This window comes from Amia ocellicauda, chromosome 1 (assembly GCF_036373705.1).
Source record: "Amia ocellicauda isolate fAmiCal2 chromosome 1, fAmiCal2.hap1, whole genome shotgun sequence".
Lineage (NCBI taxonomy): Eukaryota > Metazoa > Chordata > Actinopteri > Amiiformes > Amiidae > Amia > Amia ocellicauda.
In genome coordinates this window covers 1,977,440-1,999,945 of record NC_089850.1, presented here as the reverse complement: position 1 = coordinate 1,999,945, position 22,506 = coordinate 1,977,440, and the positions used below count along the sequence as shown (strand labels likewise).

At 38.5% G+C, this 22,506-nt stretch overlaps 1 protein-coding gene across 2 annotated transcripts; it reads left to right on the top strand.

Moving 5' to 3' along the window:
• The first annotated feature begins 122 nt into the window (after nt 1–122).
• Nucleotides 123–12,802, top strand: abracl (ABRA C-terminal like). 2 transcript variants are annotated; one of them, XM_066700301.1, is made up of 3 exons: nt 123–260; nt 7,793–7,867; nt 11,458–12,802. In XM_066700301.1, exons 1-3 carry the CDS (start codon nt 230–232, stop codon nt 11,640–11,642), a joined length of 291 nt encoding a protein of 96 aa, XP_066556398.1. In that variant the 5' UTR covers nt 123–229; the 3' UTR covers nt 11,643–12,802. The 2 variants fall into 2 exon arrangements, with proteins under 2 accessions (XP_066556398.1, XP_066556439.1); XM_066700342.1 differs by having other exon boundaries at nt 134–256.
• Nucleotides 12,803–22,506: the final 9,704 nt, after the last annotated feature.

Genomic DNA, 22,506 nt, shown 5'->3' with positions numbered 1-22,506 from the left:
AATATTTAAAAAAAATCTTTATAATTGTGGACCATGCTATATCCTATGTATGTATTCATGGAATGAAGGATTTCTGTTGTAGTCTGCGTCCTCTGACACTCTAAATAAAACGAAATCCTGACGTCACTATTACCGTGGCTCATTGCACTGCATATGGCAGGGCTTCCTCATTACTTTAACTGCTTCCTGTCGAGTTAGTGAGAGAGAGTAGTAGTAGTACTTTGGTTGAATGAACATCAGGATTTCATTTGAGAAAGTAGGTGAGTAGAATAAGCTTGGGTAATATAACGCTTGCTTGTAAGAAGTACTTCTGATGTTGTGGTTTATTTTTTTTTGAACACCGGAAACTTTGAAAAACAAAGCTCAGATTCGTCTCGAGAAATTTCTTGTTACAATATTGTCAATAGACCGGATTTTTTAGTGTTTTTGAAAGCGTTAAGATTTGTTTAATGTTGTTTAATACCGATCAGCAGTGTGGCATATGTGTTTTATGTTTCGGTATTTATCGTTTACAACGAGTTCATACACGTTTACTTTAGGGTGTTGGTGAGACTGCTACTTCCGCATATACAGACGCTGTTTCGTAGTCACGTGTAATATTTCGCTACAATTCGATATTACTGTGTACAGTCAGTGACTTTTTTTTGTTAAGACTTACAAGCACACACACGTACATATATGATCATTACCCAGTTATATTTCAACTAAGAAAAGAAAATAGCTCGCTACAAATTAATGAGGAAGAAAACAAAATCTACTTATTTGTTTAAAACGACAGGTCTGGACAGAAATTGCAAGAAAGTGGAAGGCAATTGGGCCGCATACCTATGGAGTATTGAACGAAGCAGTGCTGCAAAATGCATGCGATGAAGATATAGTTATATATATATATATATATATATATATAAACACGTTGAACACGTTTTTCTAAATGTACACAATTACGTTCTGTCGCATTTAGTCACATGCTTTAGGAATCGTTTTTTACTGATCAGAAATCGTGGCTCATTGCACTGCATATGGCAGACCTCATAGATCTCGCACCGTTTCACTTAAAAAAAAATATAATAATAATCTAAATTATATTAGCCATACAATAGATTTATGTCAATTACTCGATTTGTGTGTTTTAGCGAGGTGCGGTTCGTGAAATATTTGCATTATGCGATTAACGTTTCGGGTTTAAACCAATAAAATGGGAAATAACGCCATATTTTGAACTAATTTAATGTAGCTCAGTGCACATCAAGATAAATTACTGTACATTAAATTATTCGACCACACTTTAAAATAAGGTGGTAGGATTTCTCATGAATTAATATATTAATACCACAGGATTAACAAATGAAGGTATCATGCACTTAAACTGATGTATAACGGGTGAAGGTTAGGGTTCATGTGCACAACATAAGAATTCAAATGTATATGAGGTATTGATGTTTTAACCTTGTGGTATTCATATATTCGGCCTAATTATCTAGGAATCGCTCCGCCGTATTTTAATGTTTTGCCATGCGCGAGTGGGATATGATTCAAGTTATGGAAATGTTAGAATGCACTGCAATGAAAGTAATCGCTGCAGATCGCTGATTCACAGCATCTGTGGACCTGACAGTGAGTGTACTGTAGTTACTGACACAATTCTCTACCGGTTGTACAGTTTTCGTCTTGTGCAAATCAGCAGTTGCGGGAAGATATTTCTTTTTCGGTTCCCCTGCTGAAGAAATTACTCCCACATTCATTACATGTTAGTTCAGCAATGCACATAGTTTTGGATTATGTTTTCCAGGACAAATAAATGCTTCAGTCAGATTTTGGAGGGGGACTTTCTGGAAGACAAAAAGAGAGATTGTGCTCAGCTACTGATAGTGAGATGTTGGATATGACGTATATATTTTGCATAGCATATCCATAACACATAGGTGGCACTATGGGTTATGATCACTAAAAAAAGAGATGGTAAAGATTAGTCTATTCAATACGAAGTTATTTTAAATAGGGGAGTGCTAGCCCCTATAGTGATTTGAATGCTAATAGGAGGACTTTGAAATCTATCCTGCAGTGTACTGGAAGCCAGTGAAGAGAAGGTAATAGTGGGGTGATGTATTCATGTTTCTTTGCTTTGATTTAAGATCCTTGCAGCAGCATTTTGAGTTAATTGAAGTGCAGAAATTGCCCTATTTGTGCTACCTAATGGCATTACAGAAATCCAAGCTAGATGTAACAAATGCTTGTATTAATTTCTCAGTGTTGTGAAATTAAATGTTTCCAATATGGAGAAAGGGGAATCTTGACACATTCTGAATGTGTAATTAAAGGTATAGATTTCTGTTGCAGATGACACCCAGGTTTCGGTCCATCATCTTTTAGAGGTGACATTAAAGTTGTAATAATTCAGTCCTGTCAGCATGATGAACATTTCATTTTTTATCCCATAGATTTAAGACTTCTTGCTTAAGGGAGTTTATAATATAGACATTTATTGTCATCCAGGTTTTAATCTCAGACATATAAGAGTAGTGTTTGTATAGGTGTGATGTATGGGTTACTGTCAAACGTGTGACAAGTGTCATTGGATAATATCACCTCGTGGGAGCATGTATGATGAAAAAGGATTGGGCAGAGAACTGGGGTACCCTGTGGTACTCCGAACTTCACCTCAGAATAATTAGGGCAGTTTTCATTAATTTGTTCTTATTGGTGTCTGTTTGTTATGTATGATTTAAACTAAGACAGAACCTGGTGAGATAAGTCAGCAAGGTTTTCTATTTGGTGTATCAGGATCTCATGATCAATTGTGTCAAAAGCCATGCTTAAGTCTAGTAAAATAATATAACATGCCCTAGACCTGAATTCTGAAACACATCACTTAATATTTTTGAATATAACTTTTTTCTGTTGTGTGCTGAAAGAAAAACTGATTAATTTTTTCCACAAGTGTTATTAAGCAGTTAGTTTGGAATTTGGTTAGCAACTACTTTCTCTAAAACATTTTAGACAGTAAGGGGAGATTTGAAATTGGTCAATTGCGTTAAAGTAAATATGAATCTGCATTCAATTCTTTAGAGGAGTGGTTTAATTACATCAGTTTTAAAGTATTCAGGAACAGAGCATGAGGACAAAAAGGTATTAATATGTATATGTGGTGGATAGTTAATGGCAGAGATTCCTTTAGCAGTTTTGTTACATGGTTTCCCCACATCTATATTCAGACCAGGCGGCCTGCGTGATCACAAAAAAAAAAGAAACTTTAAAATGCAGCGCCCATGCTCTTGCTCCAATTTGTAAGTGTAGCTATATATTTTTTTAAAGAAGCGCAAGTTATTCTTATGTGTCTCTAATTAGAATGCTAGTCCTAGACCTAGCAGAGGATAGGGCTTGCTTGTATCTGATAAGACATCTGATCATTCCATGCCATATGGAAGACCTCTTGTTTTGTAGTTCTCCATTTGTGTTCATATATTGCATCTTGAGCTAACTCCCTAACTTATTAAACCATGGTTAGCAATTATTTGGTTTAATTACTCTGGTTCTTATTGGATCTAGTATGTCTAGATTAGTGAGTAGTGTATTTAAATGGGAACTGCACGTCAACATTTATCTTAATTCTGTTAGCTGTATATATTACAATTACATACTGCTAGGCATCTGACCCAGGATATGTTCCATTTTAAAGATATTCATAATTGTTGTCTTTTTGGGCAGCGCCATCTTGGATTTCAAAATGACGTTATGTACCATTCACGATGAGTCAAGTGGCCTCCTCTTGTTAATTTGTAAATTTACAAACGTGATGTAGTTACAGCCTGGACTGCTAACCTGGTGTCTACAAGTCAAAAGGTATAGTAAATGTGTTTGGATAAGCTGATCAGCTGATTTAAGTTAATTATATATACTGAAATAATATATATAAGCCTAGCAACCATGTCAGGTTTTAATATTTTGAGCAGTATGCTTAAAATGCCCTGCCGTGACTCTTTGCACACACACACAATTTGATTATTGCAGCGCACAGCATCTCTGTTAATTCCATAGAGAAACGGGGGGATAATATATGTATATATCTTTAAATCTCTGAATCATGTCAGTTAATTATTGTACATTTGTTAAACCACAACAACATCCTATATTAAATAAGAAATAAGAATGAACACTGGGGAGAAAATCACACAAAATAAACGTTCATTACAGTTAAATAACTATTATTTAAGAACATAATAAAGTTTACAAACGAGAGGAGGCCATTCGACCTATCGTGCTCGTTTGGTGTCCATTAATAACTGAGTGATCCAAGGATCCTATCCAGTCTGGTTTTAAATGTTCCCAAATTTAAGCTCTTAAAGAATTTCAAAAGATGACATAGCCTAGTTATCTATAGGTTTAATGAACACATGCAGGTCTGTGTGATAGATGATGGCTAGGCACCCAGCACGACCTGATGTATGGGCCTTCTGACAGTCAGAGATGTCATCAGGTGAGGCTTCCACTAGTCGAATAGTGTCACCAGGTTTCAGTTAGAATTATTGTTTTTAGGGATCTAGGATCAAGATACAACTATGCTGGGAGTTACAGGTAGATTACAATGTAGGACTACATGGCTGCAACCTGGCTGGTCAGTGTAACAGAAATGCAACTAAACAGATTAATTTAGCTTAGGTTAATTTGACTATTTTCTCATTAGTATTTGTATTCATATAATTGGTTTACTTTTCCTGGATTTGTTGGTTGAGAGTTAGTTAGATCAGATTTTTCAAAATGTCAATCGGCGCAATATTGGACTGGAAAAGGATTTTCACCATGTCTGATGATGATGATGATCATAATTTATTTATTAGGGGACTCCCTTACCCTGGACAACTTACAGTTTAATAAAGCATTAGACATAATTTGTATATGGGTCAATGACATGACGTGCATTTTTTGTGTCCGAAGCCATTATTTTACTCAACATGTTTTTAAGAGATACATGTAATATATAAAATTATTCTATGATATCTACTTTATATGGGACCAATTTCATTTTATTTAAATATAATACATTTTTTGAGTTTTGGTGTTCCAAAGCCCAAAAATGTCAGGTGGTGCAACTGTCCAAACATATGCAGAGAAAAAATTTGTAGTAAAAAGGTTAATTTACTCAATAAAATTCTTAACCATATAGTTTGGCATAATTGTATGTTAAATTGCTTTTAAATTATTAAAAGTTGTGAAACAGTGCTATGTTAAATGTATTCTATTTAAAAAAAAAAAAAAAAAACTTCTGTCCGAAAAATGCACCATTTGACATTTGGAGAAATGCAACCCATAAAAAAAAAAAAAAAGCATTTTTATGTAATATCACTTTAAGAAAACTATGAACAGGATATGACATCACAAAAGACCCCTATGCTGCAGTAACAAGATTAGCAATTCTCTAACGAATATTTAATAATTTGACATTTTTGAGGGTGGGTCAAGTTACCATGTCAGGTGGTATGACCCCTGGAAAATTACAAAACAAAAATGGTTTTGTAGCAATTTGTTTTATTTAAAAAATGTATGTATACACTTTACTTCAAGGCCAAAAGTTAATATAGGTGTCCAAGTTAATGCTTGTTAGATTTCAATTTGAAAAATCAGGTGGCGCAACCAATAAGTCAAATGGTGCAACCAGAATAACAGTTACACCAATGGAAAAAGTCATGTTAATTCATGTTTTTGAATATATTAAATACATTTGAATGATCATAATAATCTTTCTGTATGATATTAAGTTAATTAAGTGCATCAATTTTAATTCATTCATTCAAAAGAAACACCTGAACTAAATAAATTAATCCAGCATCTCATTGTGAGCCTATAGTCCACAGTGATAGAAGAATGTTTGATAGTTAATGTATGCAATACACTGAATTTCTGGCCAGGCTTATAAATTCATACATTTCATATAGCAAATATATTTTCAAAGATGTTTTCACTATTTTATGTGTGTTCAGAGACTAATGCCTTTGTATTTCATGAAAACAGTGATTTTGATTTATATTTTGTCTAAACTTTTCCACATACGTTAGGTTATTTCAATTGTACATTATTCCTTCATTTCTTATTCTATTTTCCCCCAACAACTTCTACAAATTTCAATTTGAGTGGTATTTCAACATTAAATGCTCATCTCAAAATATCCCTTACACTTTAATGGAGTAAAAGGTCAAAAATGTCAATTTCAAAAAACGCATTTGTGTTTTTGTGAAAAAAACTTGGTAGTAGTATAATAGTTTGTCTGATCATGATCAACTAAGCAGAAAATTATAGTAAAGTTTGTCTATTTTCATTTGAAAGATGTCACATACCTGTATTCCTTATAATGTCCTTATTAAAAATGTAATGTATAAAAACAAGTTTTTAACAAGTGAAAAGTTTAAAACAAGTGAAAAGGGGGGTGCAACCAGCAAATTTATAATTTTCATCAATTTTCATTGCAACTACAAAGTTAAGTCATAAATATAGCTTTAACACCTTATACAATGTATAAATAAAGAATTTAAAGGGAAATTTAGTATGTCTTATGTATTTTAGACAGTACAATGTTTCATATGTACCGGTTGTGGGAAATACATTAACAGTATATATATATTTTTATTAATATATGGTTGCGCCACCTGACATTTCTTAGGTGGTAAAATCAGAAATCTTATTAAAATAAATAAATGCCATCTTAAAAGCTATAAAACAAACCGGAATACACAGAATACATTCTGTAAAATACATTTTGCTGTGTTTATTTATTTATTTATTTCGAAAACCTTATTTGTCATTGGCCCATATACAATAAGTGCAAGAACAATAAAATAAGCATACATCCAGGTACATATGAACTTAAACAATTGCAAAAGTAAAGAGTAGAGAACAGTAGAGATCTATCTATGGCAGACGTCCCCAATAGGCAGCCCTCAGGTCCACATCTGGCGCGCGAAGCTTAATTTGTTTTCCGCATGTGGCAGCTACCTGCATGATGCTTCAAGCAGCTGACTTTTTTATGTTTGGGAATGTTCAGGTTTCCCTGCATTTTGCAAAGTGAAATTACAAAACAATGCAATACAAAGCAGCAGATTAAAGTTCATATATTTTATATATTATATAAATTTATATATTATATATTATACATTGGGTAGGGCCTAACTCCTTTAAAAGAAAAGAAAAGAAAAAAATCAAGTCTTGTGAGAAGAACAATATGGAACGAGTTTATGCCCTTTCAGTCACCTGAAGTTTATTTTAAGAGTTCCAATAATGTAAATTGTGAGTACATTTATATATCTAAAAAGCACAAAGTAGACTGCGAACACAAACTGCTCAATTTGAAGTGAACAGGTAATGTTTGCTTTGTTCTGCTCAGAAACAATGCAAGACCAATATGAGTGTTTTGCACACAATCTGCAATCTGCAAAACTGCAAATGTTTGTTGACGTTTTGAAACAAAGCATGGCAGCTTTAATAAAACTTCTAAGTCAAACACACACAAAGATTAAATGGAAAGCTTAATTTCTTTATGCCACAACTGTTCTTGCGATCCATAAAACCATCCATCCAGGAAAACGCACTTGATGGAAGGGGAATAAAGAACACTGTAAAACTAACGGTGGCCCTATAATCTCAATATTCATCGGGACATTTATTTTTAATGATCTACAGCAATAGCCTATTGTTAACGTGTCCTTTAAGTGAATGGTAAGAGCTGTCACTTACACATGTCATACGTAATGGGGTGTTACTTCTCTGTAATATATTTGTTAATTTTTCTTTTTGTTTTAAATAGAGATTCAAGTAACAATGAATGTGGAACACGAGGTATCCCTTTTAGCTGAGGAGATCCGGCGACTTGGCAGCCCAAGTAAGTAAATATAATTTGTGAAATAGGCTACATGATTTCATATTTTCTGTTAAATTATTTTTTTGTATTGTATTCAGTATATTTTTGTACATTATTTTGCCTTTGCCAAAATTAATTGGCAATGCTTGTCAATCAAATCTGACTAATTATTCATCAGTTTTAATATCTACACCTAGTTCATGAGTAATCCATGAATGATCAGCCTTCTATTTTCTCTACATTGCACAAAATGCTACAAACTAAGTTCTTATTTCCTAAAAATAGTTATATATATATATATATATATATATATATATATATATATATATATGTGTATATGTGTGTGTGTGTGTATATATGTATATATATACAGTGAGGGGAAAAAAGTATTCGATCCCCTACTGATTTTGTATGTTTGCCCACTGACAAAGAAATGATCAGTCTATAATTTTAATGGTAGGTGTATTTTAACAGTGAGAGACAGAATAACAACAATAAAATCGAGAAAAAAGTATTTCAAAAAAGTTATAAATTGATTTGCATGTTAATGAGGGAAATAAGTATTTGACCCCTTCGACTTAGTACTTGGTGGCAAAATCCTTGTTGGCAATCACAGAGGTCAGACGTTTCTTGTAGTTGGCCACCAGGTTTGCACACATCTCAGGAGGGATTTTGTCCCACTCCTCTTTGCAGATCCTCTCCAAGTCATTAAGGTTTCAAGGCTGACGTTTGGAAACTCGAACCTTCAGCTCCCTCCACAGATTTTCTATGGGATTAAGGTCTGGAGACTGGCTAGGCCACTCCAGGACCTTAATGTGCTTCTTCTTGAGCCACTCCTTTGTTGCCTTGGCTGTGTGTTTTGGGTCATTGTCATGCTGGAATACCCATCCACGACCCATTTTCAATGCCCTGGCTGAGGGAAGGAGGTTCTCACCCAAGATTTGATGGTACATGGCCCCGTCCATCGTCCCTTTGATGCGGTGCAGTTGTCCTGTCCCCTTAGCAGAAAAACACCCCCAAAGCATAATGTTTCCACCTCCATGTTTGATGGTGGGGATGGTGTTCTTGGGGTCATAGGCAGCATTCCTACTCCTCCAAACACGGCGAGTTGAGTTGATGCCAAAGAGCTCGATTTTGGTCTCATCTGGCCACAACACTTTTTTCACCCAGTTCTCCTCGGAATCATTCAGATGTTCATTGGCAAACTTCAGACGGGCCTGTACATGTGCTTTCTTGAGCGGGGGGACCTTGCGGGCGCTGCAGGATTTCAGTCCTCCACGGCGTAGTGTGTTACCAATTGTTTTCTTGGTGACTATGGTCCCAGCTGCCTCCCGTGTAGTTCTGGGCTGATTCCTCACCGTTCTCATGATCATTGAAACTCCACGAGGTGAGATCTTGCATGGAGCCCCAGACCGAGGGAGACTGACAGTTATTTTGTGTTTCTTCCATTTGCGAATAATCGCACCAACTGTTGTCACCTTCTCACCAAGCTGCTTGGCGATGGTCTTGTATCCCATGCCAGCCTTGTGTAGGTCTACAATCTTGTCCCTGACATCCTTGGACAGCTGTTTGGTCCCCCTGCTCAAGAAAGCACATGTACAGGCCCGTCTGAAGTTTGCCAATGAACATCTGAATGATTCCGAGGAGAACTGGGTGAAAAAAGTGTTGTGGCCAGATGAGACCAAAATCGAGCTCTTTGGCATCAACTCAACTCGCCGTGTTTGGAGGAGTAGGAATGCTGCCTATGACCCCAAGAACACCATCCCCACCATCAAACATGGAGGTGGAAACATTATGCTTTGGGGGTGTTTTTCTGCTAAGGGGACAGGACAACTGCACCGCATCAAAGGGACGATGGATGGGGCCATGTACCATCAAATCTTGGGTGAGAACCTCCTTCCCTCAGCCAGGGCATTGAAAATGGGTCGTGGATGGGTATTCCAGCATGACAATGACCCAAAACACACAGCCAAGGCAACAAAGGAGTGGCTCAAGAAGAAGCACATTAAGGTCCTGGAGTGACCTAGCCAGTCTCCAGACCTTAATCCCATAAAAAATCTGTGGAGGGAACTGAAGGTTCGAGTTGCCAAATGTCAGCCTCGAAACCTTAATGACTTGGAGAGGATCTGCAAAGAGGAGTGGGACAAAATCCCTCCTGAGATGTGTGCAAACCTGGTGGCCAACTACAAGAAACGTCTGACCTCTGTGATTGCCAACAAGGGTTTTGCCACCAAGTACTAAGTCGAAGGGGTCAAATATTTATTTCCCTCATTAACATGCAAATCAATTTATAACTTTTTTGAAATGCGTTGTTCTGGATTTTTTTGCTGTTATTCTGTCTCTCACTGTTAAAATACACCTACCATTAGAATTATAGACTGATCATTTCTTTGTCAGTGGGCAAACGTACAAAATCAGCAGGGGATCAAATACTTTTTTCCCTCACTGTATGTGCAGAGTAATTGAGAATCTTTTAAACTAGGGACCAGAGGGGCAGGGAGCTCTAACAATGGGAGATTTTCCACCAAGGAAAGAAAACAAAGGGAAACTAGGGAAACTGCTAGTAGGAAAGTCCTGAAATGTTTTTACCTCAATGCCAGGAGTATAAAGAACAAGATGTTAAAACTAGAAGCCACAGTGTTGGCATGTGACTATGAGGTTGTAGGAGTGACAGAAACATGGCTTACAGAAAATGATGGGGATGCAAGTTGAAAGGATACACACAGTTTAGGAGAGATGGGCAGAATCGAAGAGGGGGTCGAGTAGCATTATATGTGAAAAATGACATTGATGCGGAAGAACTCAAATTAGATCCCAGTAACGGAACAGAATCTTTGTGGGTCAAACTTTTGAATAAAAGATCCGGAGGATTAGTGGTAGGAGTGTGTTACAGACCACCCAACTCAGATATTCAGCAAGGTGTTGCATTGTACAGTGTAATCAGGACTGAATGTGGGATTTCAATTTCCCAAACATAGACTGGGAAAGACCAGTTGGGACTACAGAAGCAGAAATAGAAATAGTTGAGACGGTAAATGACTGCTTTCTAACTCAGTTTGTCAGGGAACCAACCAGAGAGAGTGCATGCCTTGACTTGATATTTTCAAATGACCAAAATAGAGTCAATGGGTGAATTTGTGTCTTTTTGTTCACATAAAGTCAGAAAGAAAAACCAATCCAAATTAACATGTATTTATACTAAAGTAATACAAAAATGACTACGAAAGATTTAGATTTAGTTTTTCGAGATTTACGATTATACTGTGGATTCATGTTTTTTTTCTGTCTTTGTTAACATTTGCCCGTTTTCTCATTAGAAATAAGTACATTTCAAAATATCACTGTCCTGGTCACAAAAGCAAAGTTTGTGGGGAGTAATAGCCATTTTCTGCACTTTTGAGGCATAAGCAATTAGGAAATAACACTTACAACCCAGGAACAAACATTTTGTTATAATTGTGTTACTGATGATGATCGGTAACTGTTGGAATTAGCTAAGGCAAAACTATGAACTTCAAGAAAAGTTATTTCTGCAGTTTTTGAATAGCAAAAAAGAATGCCTGTAATTCTGTTATGGGGTGATGTTTGATTTGTTCGTGTATGTTTTGTAGATGCAGATGGAAAAATCAGCGTGAAGTTTGGAGTTCTTTTTAATGATGACAAATGTGCAAACCTCTTTGAGGCTCTGGTGGGGACTCTGAAGGCTGCCAAGCGGAAGAGGATGATTACTTTTGAGGGAGAGCTTCTTCTGCAAGGTGTCCATGACAATGTAGATGTTATATTACTGCAGGACTAGGACATTTTAGGCTACTATCTGCCTTAAAGTTAACACTGCTGTATACATGCAATACCATGCAAGTCAAAATAACCAATAGTTCCAATCAATATTTTATATTTGCTAGGACAACTTAAGAAATGAACAAGTTAAATAAAATAAATGTATTTGCTGTAAATTTCATAATAAGACATTTTACATATGGAAAAAGTGTGCAAAAGAACTACCCCCACACCTTGATCACCCGCGTCTCATCTGGACTAACTGTTTTCTTGTTGCTTGATATTGCGGATATTTTATATTGAATGTATTTTTCCAGTTCATCCTTAGAACAGGAATGTGAAAAATAACAATTGGAAAGTATGTAGTATATAATTAATTACTTTTTTATGATGGTTTTGTTAGTAAACAGAAAATACTGAAGACCTACGTTTACTTTTGGTCACAGAGCAGACAAACTGCATTAATTCTGCTTTACAAACATTGAATCTTTTGTGGTTGTTTACTCAATGATCAAAACTACATTAATATTTTGCTGTAGATTTATTTACAAAAAGCCTGTAAACTGATACTAATTAGGGAGGGTTTTGATCTAGTTATGTAGAAAAAGTGCTCAGTTACCCTGGACATAGATACAAAAGATAATTTTTAAATGGTTCAAAATTAATGCACTATGCAGTTCACAATATAAATGGTATGAAATGTTTTTTTTACTATTTCAATGTAAGTGTCCACAGAAATTGCTTCATAAGTTAACATGTTCTAGTTTGTTAGCCGCTGGGGTGTGGTTTGACAACCTTAATCTGATCCAAGAATAAATCTATTTTATATAGTTTTGGACTTCTATATATTAGTCTTCAATTTTAGACAGCTGTACTGTACTGTATCAACAAGTCCAAAGTTACTCTTCTAGGTATGTGGTTAAAAATACTTGAGTAAATCGCACAACTGAGGTAGACCGCACTGGAAAAACAATAAAGCCAAACTGTAATGTTTTTTTTGTATGTACTATGTATTGCTGTCTTTATAATGAATGTATTTTATTCTAAATAATTAATTAATATGAAACAAAAAAGTGGCATTTGACTTCATGATAGCCATTTGTATTTGCAGTAATGTATCTGCAACAAAAGCACCAGTTTGGAAATAATACCAAAAAATAAAAAGGCTATTTACTGAAATGTACCAGTATACTTTTGTCTACTTTCCATCTTACATTTACATAAATGTTCTGAATATGAAATAGAATAATTTATTAGAATGCCAATCTAACTTTAATACATATCTCAAGTATTTAATAACGCAATGGCTGTGATTTAATGTTGCTAAATAAGTCATATCACACTAGGTACTGTCATACCATTTTTAAGGTATAAATGGTTGGTTAAAGTGTGGACTCCATATATAGGAAACACAAGGCTCTTTGGGCTTTTCACTGTTTTCTGGATATACAGTCTGTTTTTATGTGCCTATTATAATAAAAAAGTTCTCTCCTTAGTTTCTTCAACACAGTTCAGGGGACAAAGGAAAAGTAATAAAAAAACAATAAATGGAGAGAATGAAGAGGTCTATCAATTGAGGGTTGTTCCTTGCAGGGTAGGATAGGGTCATGGTTGCAGTCCTCCTTTTAGTTTGAACAGCTACTGCAAGAGTGAGAGGAGAGTGGTTAAATAGCTGAAGCACAGCTGGTGATGACATCCCAATCGCCGGTGCGCTCATTGCCGGCAGCTGTGAACCTGCAGCCTGCCAATGTTATTCAGCTGAGGACACTGCTGCAGCTAATGAGCTGCAGAGCGGAGTGCATTACCACCAGCCTTGCAGTGACAGACTGTACAGTATAGTACAGTAAATAGTTTTAAATGAACAAAAATAAACACTATAACACTATTTCAAAGCAGCTGTTTTTTTAATTAGCGGTTATAATACCAACATCCCTGATTTCTCTTAGGGTTTGACTGGACTGATTGGTAATCTGTGGCATGTTATCTGTTTTTTCTTTTGTAAACACCTCTGTGAAATGCTCATTTAGAACATTTCCACATCCAAAACAAACTTCATTTTTTAGCCTTTACCCATTTTACTTCCTCCTTTATTGACTCTTGCTTCATCATGTTATCTTGTTATGTGTATTGTGAAAATTCAAGTGATTTCATTTCAAATGATACCATCCATATGCATATGATGCAAATATTTAGAGTTATGAGCTTTTGAAATTGGGCCAGTCCTTTTAGGAGGAAATTCCTATTTGTGACTGTCAAAGAGATAAGTGATAAGCAATTCACTCTTACATCAATCTATGTCACAGCAATATTCCCGTTTCAAATGCCCATCCCTAGGAGAGATCAGTATAAATTAGGAGGTACCAAATGAATTAGCAGAATTAAAAATAAACAGATCACCTGGGTGAAATGGTATATTTCCAACAGTACTTAAAGAAATTAGGGAAAATATTTATAGACAGCTAACTGAAATATTCCCAATGACACTTATAGGGGATGTGTCAACTGAAAACTGCTAATGTCATATCTATCCACAAGGGGACAAAACTGAACCAGGAAATTACAGACCAATCAGTCTCACCTGTATTACTTGGAAAAAAATGATTAGACCGAAAATAGAGCATCTTAATGAAAACCATATTCTTGGAGATGGGTTAAGATAAGGCAGATCTTGTCTTACTAATCTATTTGAGTTTTTTGAACATACAACTGCAGCTGTAGATCACGTGAAAGCATATGGTATGATATACTTTGATTTGCAGAACGTTTTTGACATGGTTCCACACCAAAGATTTATCCTAAAATTGGAAGCCGGAGTTGCTTCTAACTGGAGTGAGGTTGTTAATGGAATTCAACAGGGATCAGTATTAGGGTCTTTGCTTTTTCTAATTTATATTAATGATCTGGACTCTGGGATAGTTAGCAAACTTGTCAAAATTGCAGATAATACTAAAATAGGTGGCTCAGCAGCATACAATCTCGGTAGCACAGGTTATTCTGTGGGCTGACACCTGGCAGATGAAATTCAATGTGAACAAGTGCAAGGTATTACACGCAGGTATTAAACATGTCCACTATAATTACACAATGGGAGGAATAGAACTGGAAGAAGTAACATGAGAAAGACCTAGCTAGGTCTATGTGGACTCATCCACTTTGCCCATCCAAACAATGTTGGGAAGCAATAAAAAAAGCTAATAAAATGCTAGTATATATTGTCAAAAGTGTAGAATTTAAAACAAGGGAAGTAATGTTAAGACTGTATAATGCACTAGTTATATTTAGCACACTTCAAGAAACATATCGCTGCTGTAGAGGAAGTTCAGAGGCGAGGAACCAGACTTATTCCAAGTTTGAAGGGAAAGTCATACTCGGAGAGCCTGAGGGAACTGAACCTTTTCACCCTGGAACAGAGGAGACTACGTGGGGACTTAATCCAAGTCTTCAAAATCATGAAAGGAATTGACAGCAGCAGGGACACACGCACCAGGGGACACAAATGGAAATTGGGCTACAAGGCATTAAAGACAGAAAACAGGAGAAACTTCTTCACACACAGAGTTGTCACAATCTAAAACAAACTCCCCAGTGATGTGATAGAAGCTGACAATTTGGGAACATTTAAAAATAGACTGGAGAGGATCTTTGGATCACTTACTTATTAATGGACACCAAACGAGCATGATGGTTCAAATGGCCTCTTTTTGTTAGTAAACTTTCTTATGTTCTTTAGACTTGACTACATCCAACACACAGATCCAGATATAGAATGTCTGTAGAGTTGACAAGCCCACAGATCACATCTTCAGTTATTTACTCAATTGCTGCTGGTCTACTGATCAATTCATCCAGGGCTTCCAGGTGTATACCCCTGATTAATAATCGTGGCCACATCTCCAACAGCGACAGTTTGACTTCGCCCATGTTGTTTTTTGCTCTCTGGTGAGCTGCCCAAAGTTAGAACATTGATCCAAGCAGTGTTGAGTGTTACTGCAGTAGGGGCAGTAGGCTTTGGGTTTCTCCTGGACCTGAGTTGTGGACGCTGATGTAGGTGGTGCCATGTGATGATGCGATTGTCCCAACCTCATCACTTACATTAGTGTTTTTAAAATTACAACAAGCGCACACTGATGGCATTGCATTAAACCAAGACATTGCAGCAGAATTGCAATAACCTTAATATAAACAAATTAAGACCCTTACCTTGCAATAAACAGCACCCGCGGAGCTTCCCTGTAAATGCATGTGTGAAAACAAACCAGACATCCGATCTTTGTAAAAGACTAATTTGCTATATGTTTTTATGTGCGCAATGCGCTTTGTGAAAGTATTTTACTCCGTCTTTTTGCAATGCCTTTTTGTTTAGGAAAGGTAAACGCTGCAGGTCTAGAGTTGAGCTCATGCTTCCGGGTTTGAGGTTCCCTGTGTTCGCTCCTAGGGCCCGGGCGCGACACCCAGTGGTTGCTTTCAGACAGTGACCTGGTCCATTCATGCAGATGCAGGGGGCACCGAGCATAAAGGCTATTTGCCCATAATGCACAGGCTAATATGTGGTTTATGACAGTAGTCTGTTTTCTCCATGTTTGTAAAAATGTCTATTTTGTTTTACGTTTATGCATATGTAGCCTTGGTATTGGAAATATCATTTACCCTTACGTGTATATTTTGGAAAGTGGACTAGTCCAATTGTGGGAGGAGCTACAGGAAGTGGATAAAATTGGCCTTACGGCTGGTTGTTCAGTTCTGTTCTATATCTGTATAAGGTAGTGGGTGCTCTGACCCAATAACTGAAACAAGCAAAGTAAGTTTATTGTAGCTGTTCATGCCTCAGTCTTAATGGTGCAAGCCAGGAGTTAGCTGTTTTTTTTCCCCTTTTGTTTGCCTAAAGCCTACTTTTGCTGGCAATTTTTTTTTTCCCTTCTTTGTGAAAAGTTCCTGTTATTTTGCTTACATCTCTACAAGTTCCTGCACAGACCTGATTTGCTCAGGTAGACTTGTCAAAATAAGCTTGACCAACTTTTTGTGAGAAACTTTGCACTCCTTGCCACTTTTTCAATCATCCTTGGTCGTCGGGTCCGTCTACTTTTTCACATGCCACATTAGGAACATGAGAAGCAGCTCATGTCACACCATGCAGCACATTCATCGACTTGATTTGCTGTCTCTCCTGGTGTTCCTTCTTCTGCTTGGTGACATCCTCCTTAATTTGCAGTTCGTACTCAAACCAACCAGCAAAGTCCAGTGATTGCATTCTGTATTGGGTAGATGTATCATTTAAAGGTGTTGCGGAGGTCGTGAGGTAACTGATTGGTCAGCTTCACCACCTGAGATCTGCATTGAAGCCGAGGTGCTCTAGCATCCCAACAGGAGCTCTTCCTCTAACTTCCGGAATCCAGCAGTTTCACCAGGTCCAATGGTGGGCTCATCCATCAGTTCAGCAATCCTCCGCAGGGCTAACTAATGAGGCTGTCCATAATATTGAATGAGAGCAGCCATGTGTCGGGAGTAAGGATGGGGATCGTTAATTTTGATTGATATTTATACCATTTCCGAGTCTTTATCGATACCACTATCGATACTTTTCTATTATTTGGTGGAAAGACGAGACGACAATAAATTCTTAACAGAACTGGTATTGCTGCTATTGCAAAAACTGAGTCTTTAATTTCTGATTTCAACATAACGTATAACTATGAGAACGGTAAAATAATATATCAGCAGCAAAATGTCCAACACGTTTTTTCCTACAACAATGAAAATAAATAATATACATAAATAGAATAAATATTATGCTTTACACAAAAAGAAAAAAGAATCGACAGCTCTTCTTGACAGCTCTTCACACACTGCTCGTAAAAATGTTTTCCCGTTCGCTCACGTATCTAATTTTAGGGGCCTATGCGAGTTAAATAGTTGCACTGTAGAGCCCTGAATTGGATTATTGTCAACGATGGAGACTTGCGAAGTTGGGGTGCGCTCACCATGCATACCTTGGGTGGAGGAGGATGACTGTCCTGCAACGGCAGCCAGAGTTGCACAGTTGCGACCTGAAGACTGCATTTTCCCTTTAACTGATGCACAACGTTGAGGTGCTTAATCATTGCTGTAGTGTCCCGCCCTTGCAAGAAATTACCTTCGAACATAAATGACGTGTAGCTTCCTCCTTATCTTTGGCTTTATTAAAATGTAGCCAAGCCTTTGACCGCTTAGTACGTTCAGCCATCCTAGCAAGCAACGAAATGAGAAATTAAGCGAATTAGGGCGTGACGCAGTTAAATTCTTCTTCGTTTAGTTTAAAGGCGGTTGGCAGGCAATTCAATTGAATTTAGTAATTTTATTAGACAATCGATGTATGTTTGTGCACCAGTGATTTGATTTAAATCTTGTCTCTCCAGACATAAGTTAACGTTACATTATATTACCCACTAGTCTCGATAAGCTCGGACCTTATTGATATTTGCTTTTGAGAAATTTGGAACCGGGTCCATAATAGAACCGGGTCTCGATCCCCATCCCTAGTCGGGAGGCGCTGCCCGAGTCTCATACAAATAATGGCTGAGCCACAGTAACACATTGGTGCAAGGATTGTTTATTTACAGTGCTACTCAGTACAAATCCCAAAATCCTAAGGTGCAATAATATTTACAGGAAAAAAAAAAAAACAACAACAAAGTAAATAGTAATGTAATAATAACAAATGTCCTCACTAGCTCAAACTAAGGTCCTACTCCATCTAGGTTCAGTATAGCTCTCTCTCTCGCCATTGCTCTGTAGGCTCCTCTTCTACTAGTAGCACCACCCACCTTGTCCATACCATTATTTATTTATTTATTTATTTATTTATTTATATTTCTTTGCAGATGCCCTTATCCAGGGCGACTTACAACATAAGTGCAATATAAAGTGCAAGAATACAGTTAAGTACAAGGCAAACATTACAAATTCAAATTTACATTATACAAAGCAATTCAAAGTATTATACATTTTACAACTTACAATTTACACAGGTAAGTACAGTAAGTGAGGTCATACATCCTGGAAAGTAAAAGCTAAGTGCTGTCAAGATGTTAGGTCACAGTCAAGGGCTACGGGAAAGGGAGCAAACAGGAAATCAATAATACAAGTATTAATAACACAAGAAGCATGGTAAAATGTTGTGAAGTGCTATCTTACAGGGGATTAAAAGGACTAATATTACAAGTACTGTCTGAAAAGATGTGTCTTGAGTTAGCGACGGAAGGAGGTCAAGGACTCTGCTGTTTCAACTTCGGTGGGAAGGTCGTTCCACCATTTAGAGGCCAGGGATGAGAAGGAGCAGGCTCTGGAGGAAGGGGAGTGGAGAGGAGGCAACCTGGTTGATTTTGCTCATGATTTCACTCCAGGTATCAGATACTTATATTCAGAATTATTACTGTACATGGTAAATATGTAATTATTATTTAGCATTGTTGCGAGCTATTAATGAATGTAACTGTGTGTGTCTGGCATGGTGTTTGTCTGTATTCAGATTTAAAGCAGCCATTAATTGTGCTATTAACAGTCCTGCCTGGGAAGGATTGCCATCCTGACAGCCTTGTATCATTCAACGCAATGCAGGTGTGTTCCCTCCTAATTAGTTACAGGTGGACTATTTAACAGCCCCCAGGACCTCTGCACCAGCGGCCTTCAGTGCCCCCCTTCTGAAGTGCCCCAATTCCAAAGGGTAGGGACTCTAGCTGTGGAACTCCAGCGAGGAGAAGACTGTGAGGAGACACCGCACAGCAACAGTGCAACAGTGTATCTCTCCGATTCCAGTCCTGCTCTCTCCTTCCTCTCGGTGTGCACCTGCATGCCATTGCCTCCCTAATCCTTCTAACTTCATCTCTCTGCCTCTCCCCTCCTCCTCCCTCCCCTCCATTCCCCTCTCTGGAGGCCTGTGGAACTGCCACTCAGCTTCCAACAAGGCCAAATTCACCACTCTCTGGATTTCTTCACTCTCACCGAGACATGGATCTCCCCTGAGAACTCAATCACCCCTGCTGCCCTATCCTCTCTGTTTGTCCTGTCTCACTCCCCCCGTCTTAATGGAGGAGGAACAGGGCTCCGCTCCTCTTCTCTGTCTCCCCCTTTCTCTCCTCTATCATGACTAACAGCTTTGAATTCCACGCAGTGGAACTCACCTCTCCCTCTCACCTCTTCCTTCAAGTTTTCTACCGTCCTCCCGGTCCACTCGCCTCCTTCCTGGACAAACTCGACTTTCTTCTCTCCTCCATCTCCTCGCTGTCCTCACCTACAAACCTCCTGGAAGACTTCAACATCCAACTCTCCAACCCCTCCCACTGTGCCAGTTTTCTTCCCCTCCTTTACTCCTTTAACTTCTTTCTCCCCCTGTCTCCCCCGACTCACAGGGCAGGCCGCCAGCTAGACCTCATCTTCTCTAGAGGGTGCTCCCCTTTGACGCTCTCTGTGACACCCCATGACATCTCAGACCACCACTTAATCTCCTTCTCCCTTTCTCTCCCCTCCCTCCCCACCCATCCACTCCCTCTGTCACTCTCCGCTCCGTCTCCCCCTCCTCCCTCGCCTCCACTGCTCTTACTCTCTTACCTTCCATTAATTGGTTTTCCCATTGTATGTTAACTGTGCTACCTCCTCTTTTATCTCCTCCCTTGACTTTCTCTGTCCTCTCACGTCTCATCCTGTCCGTCCCTCCCTTCCTCAGTCTTGTATCTCTTCCGTTCTCTGCTCGACCCGATCCAGTCTGCGTGTCGCTGAACAGAAGTGGAAGGAGTCCAAACTCCCAGCTGCCCTCAAACTCTACCGCTCACTACTGTCCACATACTCCTCCTCACTCACCTCAGCCAAGAAGTCTAACTTCCAATCACTCTTTGAATCCTCTGTCAACAACCCCCGCAAACTTGCCTCCACCTTCTCCTGCCTCGTCGCCCCCCCTCCCCCTCCTCCTCCTCCTCCTCCTCCTTCCTCTCTCTCTGCTCATGATTTTGCCTCCTTCTTCTCCTCCAAGATCACAGACATCCGCAAGCTCTTCAACAGTCCCGTCTCCTCTTCCATGCCGCCCAAGTCTCCCACCGATCAGACTCTGAACTTTCCTCTCTCCTCCTAGGTCACAAACCCACAACATGTGCCCTGGACCCTCTCCGCACTCACATCCTCCAAATGACTGCCCCTGATCTACTCCCCTTCATCTCCTCCCTCCTCTCTGGCTGTTTCCCCTCTACATTTAAACAAGCTGCTGTCATCCCACTCCTCAAGAAACCTACCCTTGACCCTACCTCTCCTCAGAACTATCACCCTGTCTCCCTACTCCCCTTCCATTCAAAGACCCGTGAGCATGCTGTCCACCACCAGAGACTGCTCTCCAGGCATTTACTGACTACCTCAGCTGTGCTCGGGCGGCCTCCCTCTCCTTAGTCCTCATCCTCCTTGATCTCTCTGCAGCATTTGACACAATCACTCCATCCTTCTCTCCTCCCTCGCTGACTTTGGAATCTCTGGGACTGCTCTCACCTGGTTCTCCTCCTACCTCAACGACCGGACCTACCAACTGACATGGTGAGGTTCTTCTTCCACCCCCCAACCTCTCCTCATAGGTGTACCCCAAGGCTCTGTACTGGGGCCCCTCCTGTTCTCTCTCTACACTCGCTCCCTTGGGCCCCCTCATCACATCCCATGGTTTCTATGACCATTTTTACACAGATGATACCCAGATCTTCCTGTCTTTCCCCTCCTCTGACCCTGTCATCCTGTTGTAGTTTCCAAGGGGATTGAGATGGAGAGGTCAGCAGAAGGTGAGGAGGGGGGGTTGGGAAGAGGAGATCAGATTTGGAGAGGTTGAGCTTGAGGTGGTGTGACTGCATCCAGGCGGAGATAGCAGACAAACAGGAAGAGATGCGAGAGGCAGCCTGCTATTATCTTCCTACAGCTGCTGAATGACATCCATCACGAATGCAGGGTTCTGATGTGGCAAGGGTGTTCTCTCATAGATGGGATCATGAGCTCCTTTGTGTCCTACACGTGTCTGTTCTGCTACTGCTGTGCTCCAATCGTAGAGACTTGGGTGTTGTGCAAGGGGCACCATCTCAGTAAATCCATCTGCATGCCTGTCAGTCTCCTCTGTAGTGACCAATGGTGTAAAGTAAACGAGAGAGATCGGATAGCAATTCACTTAATTAACTGTACTGTACTGTATTGGATCTCTGAACCAAGCAATTACTATCAAGGAATGTATGCAGAAGACATTATACTGCCACCTATCAGGCATCATTAAGAGAATTCATTAAGAGAATACTAGAATTGAAAAATACTGTTTTATTGGTAAAAGTATTTTACATTACAATAAAAAACATTCAAACAAATTTTAATACTTGTGATTAAAATTTTTAAAAGTCAATTCTTAAAATCACTTAAAATTTTTAAAATCTTTGTGATTTAACATAAACAAAATAAATGAACTTCAAATAAACAAGTGCACAAAACAACAAAATAAACGTGATTAAAGCAAACTGCTACCAACAAAAAAGTCAAATACATTGAAAATAACTGAAAATGCACTGGACAAATAAAAAAAACAATTAAAATGGTAAAAATAAAAAACAAACAAAAACGGTCCAATGCATTTAAAATTAAATCCAAAACAGTCAATGTATTTGACAAAAAATTAGAACAAAACTAAACCAAAAAAAAACAAAAAACAACTAGTGTTTTAAGAAAAACTAAATCTTTTAAAACAGTTAAAATTCATTTTTAAAAGTCATTTTAAAAAGCAATCATTCATAAAAGAATTAAAAGATCTTGGACTCGGGCTCCAGCAGGGGGAGATGACCGTCCCCGGAGGTGGGTCCCATCATGGGATCCTGAGCTCCCCCAGATCTTGTATACTAGAATTG

Excerpts from the sequence above, each read along its gene's own strand:
- abracl (XM_066700301.1), top strand. The coding sequence starts at position 230 with ATGAACATCAGGATTTCATTTGAGAAAGTAG. Across the intron at positions 261-7,792 it reads GATTTCATTTGAGAAAGTAG|AGATTCAAGTAACAATGAAT; the intron begins GTGAGTAGAATA and ends TGTTTTAAATAG. Across the intron at positions 7,868-11,457 it reads CCGGCGACTTGGCAGCCCAA|ATGCAGATGGAAAAATCAGC; the intron begins GTAAGTAAATAT and ends TATGTTTTGTAG.